We start from the raw sequence: 19,619 nt of genomic DNA on the forward strand, positions 1-19,619 counted from the left end.
GAGGGTCCGAGCTGCTAATTTTAAGTTTCTGTGTCGCACATTAATCCCATCATGCTCCGTTTTTTTGGTCACAGGAGGTTCGCCCCCTAGAGGCCTGCGTGTGAATTCACAACACATAGACATGACTTGTTTTTATTAATTTATATTTATTACATGTTTATATCTTTCTTCGGAAAAAGGTTGTATTTGTCATGTGGTCAACATTCTAGAAGACGTTTCGATTCAGATGTTTGATGTGCCAACACCTTGTTGCTTATCATCATCATCTTCATCATCATCATCATCCTCATCATCATCTTCATCATCATCATCATCATCATCATCATCATCATCATCATCTTCATCTTCATCTTCATCTTCATCATCATCATCTTCATCATCTTCATCATCATCATCATTAGCGTTTATTTTTACATGAAAACAGTGTTTTTTTACTTTAGAAAATGAATGATATATACAATATTAAACCTTTATAACAAGGCTCATAATGGAAATTATCTTTTGAATTTACACTTCTGTAAAATAATCGGATTAATGCAGAAAATAACATTAGATTTAGATTATTTTTACCTACTAATGTTATTTTCTGCAATAATCCAATTATTTTACAGATACAGTTAAAGTTAAACTAAACATACTGTGGCCAAAATGTAAAAACTACAAAGTTTATTAAAACTCTTTTGTGATCATGGCCATTTCCTATTTAAATTTTAATTTAAAATGATATATATTTGTAAAAAAAATATCGAAACATATCAAAACAGTGTCAGACGTAAAACTGAAGCGCTGTTGCTATATATGGACTGTTCGTGTCGTAAAAACCACGCCCACTCGCGACGTCCTCCCCGGTGACGTCACGACGCACGTCCTCTCTACCTCACCCTGCTGTAGCTTCGCCGTCACAAATTCTTCAGCTCGGTGACATTCGGACACACCTCAAACTACAACCATGGTGGGTCGTTTATTTCACTCTCGCTAGACCACATTAACCCTTGAAACATGTTTTAAACTTATCTTGCATGACTTTACGTCATTTATATCCGGTAACCGACCGTAGTAGTTTGAGAATTAGCAGCCTTATGCTAGCGGAAGTGCAGCCGTCTCAAGCTAACGTCAGTTAGCTCGTTTTTTTCTCAAAATACCTTTTCATTAAGTTTTTAAAATCCTCTAATATGTTACTGTTTCGAGTCTAGAATACATTTAAGTTCAATGCGTGGATCTAAAGTCAAGCTAAATGTGTTGAAGCGACGGTTGAGGGAGCGGGGAACTTGTTGTAAGCTAGCTTTGTGTATCTTCATCCATGTTTCTCTCGACAGTCTGACTTCTCAGATGACCAAATAGTAGGTGAGTTCGTCACTCAACTCTGCGTCCTCCCATTCCATCTTCTCCCATGTCTCTCCACTGTCTTCCTGCCTCGTTGTTGTAGCTGTAGGCTGTAAGTTTTCCTCTCTTGCCCTGCTCTGTTTCACCTTTCTCCCCCTGCCAATGTTTCCAGATTGAGTTTAGCCTGGAACAGATCCATGGTAAGTCTTAGACGAGGAACATCTTCACTGATCTGATCAGGATGTGAGCAGCATGGTTTGTGTAGAGCACAATACTTGAGTTTGTTGTTGTCAGGATGTGTAGATGCACTGTTGTGTTTTTAACGTACAGAACTGGCAGATTTTACTACTTGGAGCTTCTCTGGTGATGTCGTCTTGCTTGAACATCCGCGACTTTTTCTCCTTTTTTGGTCTTGAAAACGCGCTGTACGCCGCTTGTCTCCGGGCTGGTTTGTTTAATCTGTGTTGACTTAATAGGCTATGGCCAATCTCTTCCTCTCCTCCTGTGCTCCTCCACTCCTCTCATACCAAATATGGTGTTGAGGAAAAGTTCCCTCTCGCCAAGAGGGAAGAAGCGCATTCCTCAGAACAGGAAAAACTCAACATAGCCTGGGCTTTTAGGGACATGTCCCGCCCAAAAACATCAACCCCCCCCCCCATTTATATTGTGTAACTGATAAGGGCACTGAGACTACACTGATCAAAACGCTGTGATCAAATCGTTGTGATTAGATTTTCGACAGCTTAGTCTGAACAAACATGGTTAATACTAAGTGTTTGCAATATTGTTCTTCTCTCTGAAAACCTTGAAAGTAGAAACTAGTAAAAACATGTTTTAATGCTAACTGTTTTTTAGCATTTTATTATGTTATAATTATGTATTCATGTTTTATTATTTTGATCTTGAATACTTTTCGTGTTGACATAATGTTATTGATCATGAGTAAACATTAAAGGTTATTTGAGGTTTGTTATTACAGAATATAGCGACAGAGATTGTCCTTTAGCCTTTGAATAAAAGTTGCAAATTTTTTCGCAAACAAATATGTTATTTTTCTGTGCTAATGGCTTGCAATGATTACACACAATGTTGTTGGATTTAAAACATGCTCATGGAAACAATATTTTTAGTGTAATTTGGAGGAGGTTTCCATCACAGTCTTTCTTGTCATTTTAATATACAACAATTACATATTGAGTTATTTAAATATCAGTTAAAGGACTGGCGTATGTCAGATTTCTTGTCTTTATTGAACATTTTTTTAAACCTTACCATACTTATATTTGTACCTATTACATTTAAAATAATTAATATAATAATTAAGCAAACAAACTCATCGTTAATGTTTTTAATTTAAAAATAATTTTTGTGTTGAAAATATTAGTTGTACAGAATCGATACATGGTACTTTATGTTTTAATGCCGAACTCTTCATGCTTTGACTCGAACAAGCCTGAGCCCCGTTGTTCCTGCACCGCTACAAGTCCAGACAGCAGCGAGAAGCTTTGCTCCGCCTTGGTTCTCCTTGAGCACTGAAGTGTGAAAGTAAAAGTCTGTAGTCGGAGCAGATGTTGACGTTTGTGACTAACAGAGCTGCAGATAAGTGAAACTAAAGTGAAGAATTTGAGTTGATGGATGGGTGTGTGTTTGTGCAGTAGCATGAAGTGTTTAAAAAGACAGAGGCTGAACGAGCAGACGAGTCGCTCCTGTTTAAGGTTCGGTGTCTTCAGGTGACTTGAGGTGTTTGTGTGTTAACCGGGTTAATATGCTCACGTCGTGTTTGAGTTTATGAGGTGTGGCACTAACCGGAATATGTCCTGCGAAGTGATCAGGAGTCGATGACAAATTTAGGTTTTTACCACAACTCTGTTTTCTCTTAAAAATACTCTTTTTTTTGTCTGTCTCTTCATCTAACTTTTAACTTCTTCAAATGCTACATGTTTCAAACTGGGGGCCAAATCTGGGCCACAAAGTAATTCTATGTGGCCAGCTGGATCATATCAAAGTAGATCAATGTTCATGTTGTGAAGTATAAAGATGCCAGTGTTTAGGATGAGAAACAGATTGATTATTTAAACTTTTAATACTTTCAATGATATACGAAAGGAATTTGAAGTGACAAAAAAGGTCACTTTTGTTCAGCCCCGACCTCTATTCCTAAAAGATCTTGGCCCCTTGTGCGATTCAGTGCGACACCCCTGCTCTGTCCTCGTACTCCATGTTGACTTGTGTCTAATGTTTGCGTTTGTGCCACAGAGTACAAGGAAGCGTTCCTGCTGTTCGACAGAACAGGCGATGGAAAGATCAGCTTCAACCAGTGTGGGGACGTCATGCGGGCTTTGGGCCAGAACCCGGTCAACGCTGAGGTGCTCAAAGTGCTGGGAAACCCAAAAGCTGAAGGTATGTTTTTGAGCTCGAGAAAGAGGGGCTTCTTTTCTCCTCCTCTCCAGAGCCGCTGGCTTCAGAGACGACGCAAGAAAGTTGTTCTGAGTTTTTAAATCCTTTTTTTGTGCTGCAGAGATGAACCACAAGATGCTGGACTTCGAGCAGTTCCTGCCCATGTTCCAGGCCATCGCCAAGAACAAGGACATGGGGTCCATGGAGGACTTTGTGGAGGGTCTGCGTGTCTTCGACAAGGAGGGCAACGGCACGGTCATGGGGGCAGAGCTGCGTCACGTCCTCACCACGCTAGGCAAGTTCCGGCCACTGCAGACGGCGACACCCGGTGGTGGTTCGGAGATGTTAAACGTTCAGTTTGACGTGTGCAGGTGAGAAGATGACGGAGGAGGAAGTGGAGACGCTGCTGGCCGGACACGAAGACGCCAACGGCTGCATCAACTATGAAGGTGAGGTCACATGACGTCCCCACAGTTGAAGGTTGAACAGGAGTGAAGACGGACAAGATTCTCCTCGCGGCTCCAGCAGACGACGCCCAAGTCGGAGGCGGCTTGTGTGACGTCATCACCTCAAAGTGTTTTCTTCCTCCACAGCGTTTGTCCGCCACATCATGTCCGCCTGAGGTTCGGTACGGGCGTTTGATTTCTCTGACGCTTCCCTCTTCTAGCTGCTCAGTCATGCGTCTGCACTAATCACCAGCGCGGTGTTGTAGAGGGACCCCTTCTTCTCTTAGCCCTGAGGTTCTGACCCGAGAGTAGCCTACTGCCTCTGCCGCACCTCCTGCAGCAGCACGAGTCTCTGCATGCGTCCGCGAACCCCCAACCCCCCCCCCCCCCTCTAGCAGACTCGGAAGCGCTCGGACCTTCAACCTGACTCTGCATGTAGACGTTTCGTCATCGGTGCTGTTGGTCGGACGCGAGGCCACCGGAGAGTTGAACCTTCTTTCCTACTAACCCAGAACTGCTAACGTTTCTTACCTGCACTGACGGAGCCGCCACTGACGAGCCGCTCTTCCCTCTCTGGCTTCTAGAGAAAAGCAAACAGGCGGCTTCTCTAACATCCTCTCGGATCGTAGACTTGGCTTAACAGCTGAAACCTAGGAGCTCGCCAAGATCATGTGACCTCTCCTCACTCTACGTCCACACTGATAGTTTTAAAACGCTTGTCCAGACTTTGACTCATGTGTAGGGATAGTATTGGCAAGAATATGGCGACGTGTATCAAGGGCAACTATACGATACATTATGATACTGTAGGAACAAGGATATATGTGTAGTATTGTCCAGTACTTGACTCTGGTGTTGCAGAATTTACAGACCACATGACTCTTGACGAAGTCGCAACTGCTTTCATTTGTTTTGAAACCAAAATATGTCCAAACATCAGCTTTAAAAGCTGGTGAAGTTGACTGCATCCTCTCGTCCTCAGTCATGGCTGGGATATATATACACTCTAGTGAAATATTGATTATTAAAAAAACAAGATAAAAATAGAATATTATTTAAAAAAAATGCTCATTCTCACTTTTAAATATCGATACAGCGCTGTTAAATATTGTCACAGTATAATAAAAAAAAACTTATATTTTCTACACTATTACTCGTACGTGTGATTTATTATTGTGATTGTATTTCCTGGTGGTCAGTGCAGCTCCTGAAGACGTCAAAGTGGACAAACGCATCTTGAGTTTTAAAACGGTCGTGTGGACATAGCAGGAAGTTAAAAGAGAGATCTCTCCGGCGGCTCTTGACGCTCTCTTCTTCTCTGTTGCAGAGCTGGTGAGGATGGTGATGAACGGGTGAAAGTGAAGACCCCCCGCCCCCCCTCGGTTAGCCCGCTCAGCCACTTGCAGCTCCTCCTCTCCAGACTTCCTTTTTGTTCCTTCCACGGTTAATTTAAAAAGTGCCTTTTCTTCTCTTAACCCAGTACAGACGACACATAACACACTCACACACACACACACACACACACACACACATTCCAGAGTCCTCAGCTTCTGACGATGAACATTCCACCATCATGTCTCTTGACCAATATCACTCCCTAAAGTCTTACAAGTGTGGCGGTACTTGACTGTCGCTCCTGCATCGTTGGCTGAGGTGTCGCAGGAAGCGAGTGGGAAGAAAGAAGAAGCCATAAAAAAAAAAAAACATCAAAACAAGAGTGTCATGTTTTTAGAGTCTCCTCCTCCGCCCTCATTTTGTTGATGCACAAATAAACGTCTTTCCTGAGAACTGCCTTGAAGCGTTTTTTCTTTAGGGAAGCTCCAGGTTTATATAGTTGTATTTTCAGTCTGCCGCCACCTACTGGTGGGTTATATTATAACACGATGACGTGTCACTCCCACTTTTGACTCGTGCTCGTCAAGTTTCTGACTGACCAGAGCCTTAAACCTTAAACATTCAACTTAAGTCTTATCTGAATTGATTTCCGGGTTCTTTAAATGTTTGTTTTTATTTCTTCTTTTCATACTAGTTACCATGTTAGCATTAACTGCGATTACAGTTTCCTCCGCTAGATGGCAGTGTGGCAACGCTTTTGAAACTTTTGTCGTAGTGCATTATGGGAGACGTAATCTCTCTAATAACGAAGTCAATTAAGCTAAACTTGTGTTTAAACAACGACGTGTGACTTAACGTTACTTTCCGGGAGTTTATGTTTCTTACATGGTGTTAACTTGGTAAGTTTTCTTGAACATTCTTATATTCTTTTTAGTTTCACTAAAACATTTAAATGTGTTAAACAAGTCGGTGTTTGGTGGTTTTAATACGAAAAGGCCATAAATAAATACGTTTATTTTGCTGACATTTATGTTAGAAATGTATTCATGTGCTTTATGGGGAATTACAACACCGACAAAAGTTTTCTAATTCTGAGAATCTTTGCAAAACAATTAAGACTAAACTGTGGCAGCTAATTACTTCCGGTTGACACCTGTTTACTTCCTGTGCCGGTGTGTCACCCAGAAAATGGAGTTCCTCTGAGGCTGTGAGGTGAATATCTTCAACCATGTTGTGTATCTACACAAAAGTGACAGTTAAAATAACAAAAACATCATCGTGATCTGAACATTAAGGAAGTTTGAACCCCACATGCATGTGTGTGTGTGTGTGTGTGTGTCCAGTTGTTCGTGGCCCTCAGAGGCGACTGATGGAGGCAGCGACATGTTCGGTGGCTTCGTGACCTTTTCCACACGATCGCCTCCAACATTTCCCCTCATTAGACGACGTGGAGCAGCTCATGTGAGAGGTTCTGGGAGGTGTTGCGGTCCGGCGTGGAATAGCTGCTCCACTAATTACTGTGTGTGTGTGTGTGTCTGTGTGTGTGTGTGTGTGTGTGGTCGATGGAAGTCAGGGGTATTGATTATTATAATCCTGCTATTTGTGAGTCTGTGATCCTCGTGTTGGCTCGTTCGACAGGGGAATCACTAATGGTCCGTCTCAGACCTTCTACCGTCCAATTAACTTTCTCGCCCGTCCTCTGTAGAAGCAACAGATCTACAACAAAAATGGACAAAATCTAAATCAACACTCTGGTCTGATGACACACCCGTAGCCGAACGATCTTTAACCAGTCGTATGTTACACTTATGATATTCATTTTTAAGGAAAATTTAAATGTTACTTTTCGTCTCTTTTTTTCTAGTCTGGATTTTTTTTAAACGTATTTTAAATTATTAAAAAAAAAAAAAAAACGACTTCAAAGCATCTATGGATGTATGTCAGCGAGAATATTGAATTGTCAAACTAAACTTCAAATGTATTCACTGAAATTTAGTTGTTATTATTTTATTTAATAATTAGTTTTTTCTTTTTTAATAATTGAATTCTTTCAAAATGAATAATCTCTTCTCACATATAGTTTGATATTCTTATTATAATAATTCCAAAATAATTTGATCTTAATTCAATATTTTTAAAGTCTAAACCCTTTTAATTCAATATAAAAATGTACTGAGATACTTGATCGAACTTTCAGCCAATCAGATCGCCTGCGCGTCACATTTTTTTAACATAGAAAAAATATTGAATTTTAATATTCAGAAAATGCATTTTTCAACGTTAAATCGAACCATTCAATATTCTGACGTCACTGATATACTTTCATAATGATTATCAATTCAATGTAGATCTACATAATTTTAATTACACATTTTATTTTCTTAAATAGCTTCTTAAAAACCAATATTTTCTCGTTCAGTTAATGTTAAGAAGGACAAACATTTCGAAAACATGTCATATTGACTGAAGTCTTCACAGTTTATTGACTTTATTTCAATGTTTATGTTTCAGGAACAGAAGAGTCGACGCCTGCTGGACGTGAAGCGACGGTGGCGGTGAGTCTTCCTTGTTGAGCTGAGCTAAAGGGCAAACTCTTGTTTAGATACAATCTGCCCACTTAAGTCTGAAGACCTGAACCCTGACTATGACCTGCGTGTGTGGATCTGCTAGCGCTAACATGCTAACTCTAGAATTCATTCAATATTTGTTTTATTTACAATCGTCGACACACAACTACACAACATCCAGGACACACGACAACATCTTCCAGAGTTTTTTAAACACTCAACCGTGACGATGCGTTCAAGGGTTCGTGGTCGAAGGGTTTGTTTATTGTTGTGTTAAAAGACAAAAAACAAGTTTTATTTTGTAACTTAGTTGTTTCATACACTCGCAGCAATAGTGTTGATATCATGTCGATCGTTGTTATTTGGTTGTAATATCCAGAATATTTGTGAGAAAAGATTGTTCTGGTCGAACCTAAAGTGGATCTGAACGCGGTTCTGGTCACGTGACTCAGAACCAGCAGGTGTTTTCATCTCTGAGCGGGAGGTTTGCGACGTTAGACAGAAGCACATGAAGGTGAAAGACGTCAACAGGAAGTTGTCGGTGTGAAGCCTCTTGGTTTGTTACAACAGGAAGTCGCGTCACCAGAGTCGTCGTCTCGCCTGCATGCTGGTGTGTATCTACAGAATCAGCCCCGCGTGACTTTGACGGTCAGTCCGGGTAGATGAGGAACCCGGAGAAGGTGCTGTACTTGTTGGTGTTCCCACCGTGGACCTTCCCCCCGTCCAGCTGCACGCACACCTCGTCGCCCACGTCCAGGTGCAGGATCACGCTGTTGGAGGCGTAGTCGTAGTTCTGGTCGGCGTCCTGAGCGATGGCGCTCGCTCGGACCTGCAGGAGGACGGAGAGAAGACGCGTCACTCACGGTCTGGACGCTGATACCGAATACGTGTTTCTAATCATTTTAATTGAATAATAGTTTATGATTAAAGGACATTAAACTGTAACATTAAACTCATCACTTTTTTCACTTTTCACACAAAATTAACCAGGAAAAAATGGAAATAAAAGATCAAATACAAGTATTTTAGCGGAATTATTAAAGTCATTATAATTGATGTAGAAAGATATTAAACTGTAAAATTATACATTAAATTTTTCGCTTTTTAGAAAAGCAACCAGGAAGAAAATTAAATATTGAATACTAGTTTTTAATCTTTTTAATTAAACAATAATTTATGATTAAAGGACATTAAACTGTAACATTAAAAACAACAATTTTTAGAAAATTAAACAGGAAAAAAATTAAACTTTGAATAATAGTTTTTAATGATTTTAATTAAATAATGTATTATTAAGGACTTTACACAAAATATGAAAATAATAATTATAATAAATAAATCCATTTTAGAAATGTTACCAGGAAAATATGAAATACCAAAGCTAGTTTTTACTCTTAATTATTCATTCATTAATAATTTGTTGATACATATATTAAACTGTAACATTATACATTTCGATTTTAGAAAAGTTACCAGGAAGAAAATTAAATATTGAATACTAGTTTTTAATCTTTTTAATTAAATAATAATTTATGATAAATTATGATTAAACTGTAACCTTAAACACATCAAGTTTTAGAAAATTAACTAGGAAAAAATTAAACATTGAATGATAGTTTTTAATCATTTTAATTAAATAATGTATTATTAAGGACATTATACAAAATAATAATTATAAAAAATATATCAATTTTAGAAATGTTACCAGGAAAATATGAAATACTAAATGCTAGTTTTTACTCTTAATTATGAATTTAATAATAATTTTTGGATAAATATATTTAACTGTTACATTATACGTTTCGATTTTAGAAAAGTTACCAGGAAGTCAATTAAATATCAAATGCCAGTCATAATTATGCATATACATAAACAATAATTAAATTAATAATTAATAAATAAAGATATTTAACTAACATTATACAAATAGACCATTTATCTATGTCTATATTTTATTGTATATTATTTCAATATATATTAACATTTTATCTGAATATAAACACTTTCTTTTGGTGGTAAAATAAGCTCAGAAATGATTTCTTTCACTCGTCTACAACCGTCCATGTTGTCTGAACACGTCACCATTTGTCTCGAGTCCTCGTCTGAGAAGACAATATTTCCATCGATCTTCTGATCATCTCAATCGAATCCGCTCCCGTTGCCACCGCTGGATAAACAGACTTGACCTTTGACCCCCGAGGAGAGTCCGAACACACTCACTCTTCCTCATATTGATCCTCATCTCTGGAGGGGGTTCGGGGGAATGAAGATCTGATTGGGTCGTGGAGATCAGCGCGTCCCGCTGGGGAGACGGCGGCGGCGGCTATTGACCTGTTGCGCGTGATCCCGGCTCGATGTTGAAGGATATCGAGTGTCGGCGCCGCACACGCTCGCATTTGCATGCGGCGTTTGACGGCCGACCATCGACCAGAACCTCTGGATCTTTACTTGTTTGTTAACACGTTTAATTGGGTTTACTTTCCGTTGACGTGAAGGTGTCGATATTTAAAGTTTCAGATCATATTTCACTTTTTAGTTAAGTTTATATTTCAATAAAAGGTGTGTAAAATAAATACATTTACAATTAACACGCAAATATTGATGGCGTTTGTTAACTTTTGTGTTGCAATTAAACTTCCAGCCACTAGATGTCAGTAGTCATCATGTCCTCCGGAGCTAAAGTAACAATGAAATCCCGACTATGACTGAGGACGAGAGGATACAGTGACTTCAGCAGATTTTAAAGCTGATGTTTGGACATATTTTGGTTTGAAAACAAATGAAATCAGTTACGACTTCGTCAAGAGTCATGTGGTCTGTAAAAAATACAACACCAGAGTCAAGTACTCGACAATACAACACATATATACTTGTTACTACACTATCACAGTATATCATTATAGCCAGATTCTTGCCAGTACACACTCTCAGTCAAGAGCCATCAGTTAAGGTTGTGGGTCCGCAGGGCGACCTGTTATCTTAAATTCCAGAGAACAAAATGTTTGTGTTGCTGAGCAGACACGCCCCCTGCATCTCCTGTGAATCGACACACACTCGAGTGTTTGTTTCTACAGCAGTTGTGAATCGACCGTATTGAACAGTTTCATCCTCATGTGTATCAGTGAAACCCTCCTGAGAATTCACTGACGGCTGCAGACACGTGTCAGACGGCGCTCGTCCGGCCTGGTGTGCGTCCTCGCCGGCAGCGTCCATCTATGTCGCGCACGTCCTCGTGACGGCTGCGGAATATGATCAGCGAGTCAACATCCTGCACGTCACTCGCTCTCCCTCCTCTCTCCCCGGTCGAAAGTCGACCGCTGAGCCGCCGGTCAATCGTGGACGATCTGACACTTGTAAAAGTTTCATCCGTGTTGTCGCCGTCTGAACTGCCCCCCCGAAGCCCCCTGCTCACAGTCGTGCAGTGTAGCCCAAACACAAACATACACACCACTTTCCAACACTCCTTCATTGTGGACACCCGTACATGTGTGTAGAAACTTTCACTAGACGTAAGAAGATTATTGAAAAATCTCATTTATTTTCAATCAAAGTAGGATATTTCTGGCGTCACATGATTTTTACACGACGTTCCTGGACATTGATTTGAAATCCACACTAAGATGATCAAATTTTGTGTCCTAAAATAGCAGTATGTTGTAAATGACGTAGTGGAGAGAAGTAAAAAAAAACACAAAGAATATTGAATGAATAGTTATCTATGATCGACCTATCTTGTCTGATTATCTAAAAAAAACATAAATGATGGTCACATTGCAGGGTGTAGTACCTCACACTTACACTAGAGGCAGAGTTCAACATAATACACATGTCGGTGCATCTACAATGAATTGTGTAATGCTAACAAAATGCTAACAAAATGCTAACAAAATGGGGAGTGAAAATTTTCCCAATTGTCCCCAAACTATTGGAGTGTATTCTGAAGAAAGTCCCCAATTTTGGGTAGAGAGAGAGAGACACACACACACACACACACACACACACACACACACACACACACACACACACACTCGACATCTTTGTACATGATGATTCTATTCACATGTCCACACATGTCCACACATGTCCACCGTCCTCTGCACCGTCGTCGTTACTGTGTTTCTTCAGTTCAACACGGAAGAAAAACTGGAGAAATGATCCAATAATTGAGCTAAAAGTCTGATTATTTCACATTATTGCCATATTAAACTAAGTCTCTTGTGATCGTCAGGGGAGATCAAGCGACTCCTCAAGTGTCGCCTCAGGATCCGTCGCTCAAGCGAGACCCGGATATGTCACGAGCTCTGATTTCCTCCCGATCGTGCACCGGGCGAAGGTTACGTCGTCGTTCTTGTCATTGTTTACTGACAGACGTTATCGCATTTGCATCCGCGGCTGATGCTTCCCATCGACGCTCGTGTCTGTCGCCTCATTATTTTGGCCAAACAGTGTAGCCGGGGGTAGAGGGAGCGTCGTCTCCCCCTCTTACTCCCCCTCCTCTCCCCCTCTTACTCCCCCCTCCTCTCCCCCTCTTACTCCCCCCTCCTCTCCCCCTCTTACTCCCCCCTCCTCCCCCGTCATGGCTTCACAAAAGTTCAATATCTGTGCAGAGAAGTCTGGACCCGGCGCGGCCGCCTCTAATTGGTGCCTCGGCCCCAGCGAGGACAGATCTCAGACCAGGCGAGACCCCGGATCCATTCTGGGACCAGCCCTAGAGAGGGGGGGAGACTCGGCTCATCCACGTGGACCAGTTCGCTGATCCTGGTTCTGTGGAGGCTGCGAGGCGAGAGTCTGAGGTCTCGGGGGCTCAACAGTGTTGCAGTCTCACCCCTTCATTATCGTGTGTTTGTGTGTGTGTGTGTGTGTGTGTGTGTGTGTGGGTGGGTGGGTGGGTGTGTGTGTGTGTGTGTGTGTGTGTGTGTGTGTGTGTGTGTGTGTGTGTGTGTGTGTGTGTGTGTGTGTGTGTGTGTGTGTGTGTGTGTGTGTGTGTGTGTGTGTGTGTGTGTGTGTGTGTGTGTGTGTGTGTGTGTGTGTGTGTGTGTGTGTGTGTGTGTGTGTGTGTGTGTGTGTGTGTGTGTGTGTGTGTGTGTGTGTGTGTGTGTGTGTGTGTGTGTGTGTGTGGCCCTTGTTGTCAGTACGGACAACGTGACAATGTGTGTTTCTAATAAGTCAAGAGGAATATGTTCCTGGAGGAAGATTCTTCTAAAGATCAAATCTGATGACTTGTTTTGTTTGATAAAAACCTTAAAAATGTATGTTTTCAGCATTTTAAACGACACAATTATCTTTGTAGTTCACAGAGAAACATTCATCGTGTGTTGTTTTCAGGTAAATAATTGTTGATAAGAATTATGACAACAGTAGTAACACAAAGTCTATAAGTTGCTTCTTTATATTTCACATTTGTTAAAGTAAAATATATAAGTTTAAAGTAAAGAAACCATCATGAGATTATGATAATTGTGTGTTTGTTTGAGTGTGTGTCCCTGATGTTGAGGAGTGTGTGTCCCTCATGTTGAGGAGTGTGTGTCCCTCATGTTGAGGAGTGTGTGTCCCTCGTGTTGAGGAGTGTGTGTCCCTCATGTTGAGGAGTGTGTGTCCCTCATGTTGAGGAGTGTGTGTCCCTCATGTTATAGAGTGTGTGTCCCTCATGTTATAGAGTGTGTGTCCCTCATGTTGAGGAGTGTGTGTCCCTCATGTTGAGGAGTGTGTGTCCCTCATGTTGAGGAGTGTGTGTCCCTCATGTTGAGGAGTGTGTGTCCCTCATGTTATAGAGTGTGTGTCCCTCATGTTGAGGAGTGTGTGTCTCTTGTTGAGAAATGTGTTAAAAAAGTGTACTGGTGGTTTGTGAGCACAATAGAATAGTTGCTGTCAAACTTGTCTAATGGGCTGTTGTGTAGAAATGGAATATTTATTGCAGGTTTTTTTGTTTACACTGAGAGCAGGAACTGCCGCAGTGAACCGTGTCGTGGCGGCGATTAGCTGCCAGTCAGCATTAGCACGACAGTGCTGTGTCTCGTTGTGTTTCACTCGGCGTACATGGAGGTGTAACTGACGTTCCTGCAGCTATGTTGCTATAGATCCAACCAGAAGATCTCAGGAGCCTCACCTGGACTGATTCTTAACATGTGTTGTAACAGCAGATGTTTCGATCTAACGATCGTCCAGCCACAGTAAATGAAGATCTTCAGCTTGATGACACGTGAACTAACAGGTGTGTCGATCTTCACCTCGGCTATTGAAGGAGCAGCCGACAGGTGAGACAGGTCCAGGAGGAAGTTCAGCCTCATTTCCAGACTGCCCCGAGATGAACCAGGTGTTAGAAATACTGCTTTACGCGGCACAAACCTGAGGTAGATCTAAGTAACTATACTTTTCAAATCATGTTTTATTTTTTTTATCATATATTTTATAGTTTAATTTAAACAAAGTTTGTATAAAATGAAATTATTTTTTTTTAAATTACAATTAACATGCAAATATTCACAGTATTTGGCAATTTTTTGTGTTGAAAATTTAACCTTTAGCCAGATGGCAGCAGTCATTACGTCCTTCGCAGTTAAAGAAATCCCATGAGATCCTAATGGTGACTGAGGACGAGAGGATACAGTGACTCCAGCAGCTTTTAAAGCTTATGTCTGGACATATTTTGGTTTTAAAAGAAATGAAAGCAGTTACGACTTCGTCAAGAGTCATGTGGTCTGTAAATACTATAACACTAGACTCAAGTACTTACTTACTACACATATATACTATATTAGTATCGTTGCCCCTGTATCGTGATGAGTATCGACAGATTGTTATTAATACATCCCTGATTTTTACCGGATTTGATCAATATAATCGACTTTCCTTATAGTTTAGAATGTATTCATCTATATTCAGACACAATATAAATGTTCATCAATCTCTTGTAAGAGTCATTTCATCCATTTTAAGGATTAAATCCAGCTGATCCCGACGGGGAAAACCTCCTCTGGAATATTGAACTGCTTCCCGACACGGCAGCAGCTCCGCTGTGACTCACTTCAATCCCGACGTCCCTCGGCTGGACCGCCGTGATCTCAGATTGAGGTGTGATCGCGCCAGAGTGGGGATTTAGTCAAAGTAATAGCTGTCGGACCGTTAGGAATCCCCAGGAGGGCCTGGATCACACAGAGTCGTGTGGTCCCTGCGCCAGAGTGGTAGCTTCCGGCGTCCTTGCACGAGCCTCTGAGGTCACAGTGGACTTCCGTCTGTTTTCCTTCTTTTAGAATAACTTTTTATTTCCAGACTAATGGATGAGACACGATGAGTCTGTCGAACCGACTCGTGTTTCCTGAAAAAAACTTTATCGACTCTGATGTTTCTCTTCTGCCCTTGATGGTTTTTCAGTCGGAGCGGCGTCGGACGCGTCGTCCATCGCTCATCCGGCCTGATCTCGCCACGGCCTTCGCCATCGCGGTCCCAGGTGCCTCGTGGAGCCTCCCACGGCCTCCGAGTGCTCACAAAGTCATCCGTCTCCGTCCGCTCACTCGTCCTGCGTTCCTCTTCACGTCTCAGGTCACTCCGATTGTCTCGTCCACCGCAGCCTCTCCACCTCCTGGTCGGAGTTAACGCTCATAACATTCACATCTCCTGGTCTTTTTGCTGTAACTCATTGAAGGTCTGTCCCTCTGTTATCAGACTCACGGCCCGGGGACCAACCCCGGTGGATGGTTCTCTCAGAATGAAAGTTGATTAATGTTGCTTTTTGAAATCATGACCTATAAAGAGGCCAGTGGTTGAGATAAGTTAAGTAACGTAGATGATCCACAATTATACAGAGACTTACAATAAGGGGAAGGGAATTTGAAGGGAATTAGATACTGTTAGTTGTTGTCGTTCTTAAGGACTTACAAAGGCTCTTAAGAAGCGTTTCGGCTTAGAACGAGTGCTAAGATACAGGTCTCTCCAGGCGCGTTCTTAACTGCCTTCTTAGAAGAACTAGCGCAAATGTAAGAAGCTCTTAGTGCGATTTGGCGACACCTTTAAACTGAGTTCACAAAACACAAACCTCAGTTGCGATGAGACAAGAGTTTCACAGTTTCTTTCAAACGATAACTTCTGGACTGTCCGTGAGATTACAAGAGTTTATAGGCATTCATTGTAAAATAGTGATGAGTTCACTGAGAGGGAGTCAGAAATAGAGCTCACCGCGTGTTTCTTAGATGAGAAAACAAGTCGCAAAATGGTTACATTTAAGTAAGCAGGCAAGTTTTGGAGTTTTGGTACAGATGTTTGAGTGTTGCAGTCGGTGACTGCAAAGACCAGCAGGCTGCTCACATCCGAAGCAAGTGAAAGTTTTCTTTTAATCATTCAAAATCCATTATCTCAGTTTGACTACTCGTGTCTGTTTTGAGTGATAAACGCTACATTTAGTTAAGTATTGCTAAAGTAAAGTTTCTAATATGTCAACTGTTTCTACTCGAGAACTCACAATATTGAGCAGATATTCATAACATTTTTAACAATTCTAAATGGACTCATTCGAGGTTCACGTGTTCTTTAACGTATTCTTGAGATGACATCAGAACCAAGACTGGACAACAGTCAAGAGACTCTTGGTTTCCACAACAGCTCCACGACTCTGACATCAAAACTTATAAATACGTTCTCTTCTTCTCTCCTTTTATCACCATCACTACTTTGAAGTCTGCTCTCGGATGATAAGGATCTTGATCGGACGTCACGGGTCATTAGAGTTTCTCACTTGGAACCAGAGGAGCCGAGTTAGAACTAAAAGTTTGACAGAGGCTGATTTCATTTCTCCTTCCTCCGTAGGTTCTGGTGAGATCCGGCCGGATCAAGCGGAGCTCGGCACCTGCGGCGATGATAAAAACAGGCTGTTCGGTTCAACAATCGGGGAATTGAACTTGTCAAACACGAGACGTTTAGAGAGCCGGCGCCGCGGGCTGAGAGCCGCCCGTCACTCACGCCAGCCAGTCACGCTCAGGTGAGTCTTCTGCCGACACAGATGTTGAGAGGACGATCGGGCGCGTGAGTAATTGAGTCGTGTGGAGAGATAATTAATGAGGAATCAATGAAGGGGGGGGGGGACGTGCAGCTGGTCATCTCATACAAGATGTTTAAATAATTAATCAGGCTCAGATGAGCAGGATGACAACTGTGGACATTAGCGGGCAGATTTAAACTCTCATTCACCTTCCTGGTCGATGCTTCACCTCCGATCGGACGTCGATCACACGCGTGAATAACGATCCTTTCGCTTCTGTGTGTGGAGATGAAAACATGGATGTTTACAGGACCGGTCGGTGTGTCCTGGACTCCTCCCATCGGTGTCTTTAATTAGTGCGACTTTCTCGAACGGACCAGCGATCATTCACCGGGTCTTGTAGTTTCTTCAGATAATGGAGCGTCTTCTAATTATGCTTGTCCCCACACACACACACACACACACACACACACACACACACACACACACACACACACAACAAGCAGGAATGCAAATGTCAGAGTTCTTCTCTTCCCACTGTGAGAATTTCCTCCTAATGAGGGAAAAGATTCCTGTTTCATTTCTCGCCTGTCATGTTTCCACCTCCCGCCGGATTGTGCTCTGAATCCCAAACGCGGCATGTTGGCGAGGTGAGCGCGAGTCAATAGTATCAACAGTCAGAAGCTAATGTGCTACAGTCGTGCCGCTGCATAAGTTCTCTGAAGGTGTTCGACGGAGCTCAGGAACCCGTGTTGGTTCTCGAGGTTCTCAGAACCTTGGAACCTTTTGATACCAGGAGATATTCAATATCCTGTCGCTCAGTTTAGTAGCGTAAATGACCTGAACGATACGATACGTATAACGATACAGGAGCAACGATACGACATAAAGTGATATATTGTGATACTGTAGTAACAAGGATATATTTGTAGTATTGTTGAGTAATTTACAGACCACATGACTCTTGACGAAGTCGTAACTGCTTTCATTTGCTTTGAAACCAAAGTCTGCTGGAGTCGCCTGCATCCTCTCGTCCTCAGTGATGCTTGGAATCTCGCGGGATTTCATTATTTATTTAGCTGCAGAGCAGAATGCTGCCACCTCGTGGCGAAACGTTTAATTGCAACACAAAAATAAAGAAACGCTACAAATACTTGCACGTCAGTCGTAGATCACGTTGGTTGTCGACACAGATGACACTCACATGCTCACACTTACCAGTCCGTTCTTCTTCAAGTCGGCCCACATGCTGGTCCCGTCGCCGCCCCTCATGAGGACGTGGTAGGTGAAGAAGTAGATCCCGGGCAGCGGGCAGGTGAACTTGCCCGTGCTGGGCTCGTAGTAGTTCCCCACGTTGGTCACTACGTCGTCAAACTTTAGTATATCGTTCCCTTCGTGCTGCTTCCGAAGGCCCGCGTAGAAGGCTATCTTGGGATTGTAGATGGAGTGAGAGTAGCCACCCGGACCGGGACCAGGGGGGCCTTGTGGCCCAGGTTTGCCCGGCTCTCCAGGTGGTCCTCGTGCACCCGGGGGACCGGGGATCCCGGGAGGTCCACGAAACCCGGCCTTCTTCTTCCCGGCGTAATCTTGGGCAGGAGGGGACACGGCCGTCAACTCCTGGCCCGGCTGAGAGGTCGTGTAGGGGTCACACACCATCCTGCAGGTGCCTAGCATCTCATAGTGGCCGGCGGGGCTCCCACCGGCGCCCCCTTTGGTGGTGTGGACCAGCAGCGGGATGGCCACCAGCAGAATCAGAACCATCGCCACGCCCACCGCTGCTCCGATCACGCGCTTCCTGCGGCTGAACCGCGAGGCGGCCAGCGTGAGGAAGTCCTCCTCCACCTTGGCTGGGATGGTGCCGGCCAGGATGAGACCTCGGACCGGGCGGGTCGGGAAGAAGGGAGGGCGGAACGGCGAAGATCAGGCGAGGGATCCGTCAGAGACGTGACAGCGGAACCCGAGTTTGATATCAAGGTTCTTCCCAGACGTCCGGGGGGATCGAGGCGGGTTCGAAAGTCTTGTTCGGGGCTTACGGTGACACGGAACCATCCCTGGTCATCTCCAGACTCTTCTCCAGCCGCCTAGACCGTCCAACAGTTTTTCCCACTGTAGAGACACTCCCAGAAATCCCTCACACCTCACTGTGTCACCACATGCTGGACCCTCGTCTTCATCCTCTCCATCATCATCTTCAGTCACAGATTATGACCTACTGCATCTGACACAAACAAAATGTTGCTGATCAATCATCTTTTCAATTTGATTGACAGAACTAATGCGGTTCTAATGATTATTTATCCTCCTCTGCCAGGAAAAAACAACGTCTTGTCGTCCTCGGCTGCTTCTGAAGAATGATCAGAGCAGGAACCAATTATAAAAAAAATGTCTTGTTGCAGTGATTCTTGAATAAATAACTTCTCCAACACGCTGCGAGTTTTCAACGTCGATTTAAACGACACATCGAGAGTAACTTGTGAAGGAAACGTCAAGAACGCTCAAGAGTTTGTGCGTGTGTTTAAATGACGTCATGACAGGATGAAAGTGTGAAAATGTGAGATATTTACCGTAATAACGGAGGAG

The 19,619-nt window shown here is 42.7% G+C and overlaps 2 protein-coding genes across 3 annotated transcripts; one reads left to right on the forward strand and one right to left on the reverse strand.

Moving 5' to 3' along the window:
- Positions 1–837: 837 nt before the first annotated feature.
- On the forward strand, positions 838–5,954 carry LOC148059254 (myosin light polypeptide 6). 2 transcript variants are annotated; one of them, XM_087782047.1, is made up of 7 exons: positions 838–952; positions 1,317–1,344; positions 3,580–3,723; positions 3,842–4,015; positions 4,092–4,169; positions 4,314–4,348; positions 5,494–5,954. In XM_087782047.1, exons 1-6 carry the CDS (start codon positions 950–952, stop codon positions 4,340–4,342), a joined length of 456 nt encoding a protein of 151 aa, XP_087638173.1. In that variant the 5' UTR covers positions 838–949; the 3' UTR covers positions 4,343–4,348; positions 5,494–5,954. The 2 variants fall into 2 exon arrangements, with proteins under 2 accessions (XP_087638173.1, XP_087638174.1); XM_087782048.1 differs by lacking the exon at positions 4,314–4,348.
- A 2,751-nt stretch (positions 5,955–8,705) lies between these two features.
- c1ql4a (complement component 1, q subcomponent-like 4) lies at positions 8,706–18,912 on the reverse strand. The gene is made up of 2 exons (XM_087782045.1): positions 18,258–18,912; positions 8,706–8,897 (listed from the first exon to the last, which is right to left on the reverse strand). Exons 1-2 carry the CDS (start codon positions 18,798–18,800, stop codon positions 8,718–8,720), a joined length of 723 nt encoding a protein of 240 aa, XP_087638171.1. The 5' UTR covers positions 18,801–18,912; the 3' UTR covers positions 8,706–8,717.
- Between the last annotated feature and the right edge of the window lie 707 nt (positions 18,913–19,619).

Source organism: Callionymus lyra, chromosome 19 (genome assembly GCF_982586985.1).
Source record: "Callionymus lyra chromosome 19, fCalLyr1.hap1.1, whole genome shotgun sequence".
In the NCBI taxonomy this organism is placed as follows: domain Eukaryota; kingdom Metazoa; phylum Chordata; class Actinopteri; order Syngnathiformes; family Callionymidae; genus Callionymus; species Callionymus lyra.

Bases quoted from the DNA above. Each gene is read 5' to 3' on its own strand.
- LOC148059254 (XM_087782047.1), top strand. The intron at 1,345-3,579 runs GTGAGTTCGTCA...TTTGTGCCACAG, and splicing joins CTCAGATGACCAAATAGTAG to AGTACAAGGAAGCGTTCCTG. The intron at 4,016-4,091 runs GCAAGTTCCGGC...TGACGTGTGCAG, and splicing joins TCACGTCCTCACCACGCTAG to GTGAGAAGATGACGGAGGAG.
- c1ql4a (XM_087782045.1), bottom strand. From the start codon at position 18,800: ATGGTTCTGATTCTGCTGGTGGCCATCCCGCTGCTGGTCCACACCACC. The intron at 8,898-18,257 runs GTAAGTGTGAGC...GTCCTCCTGCAG, and splicing joins ACTTGAAGAAGAACGGACTG to GTCCGAGCGAGCGCCATCGC.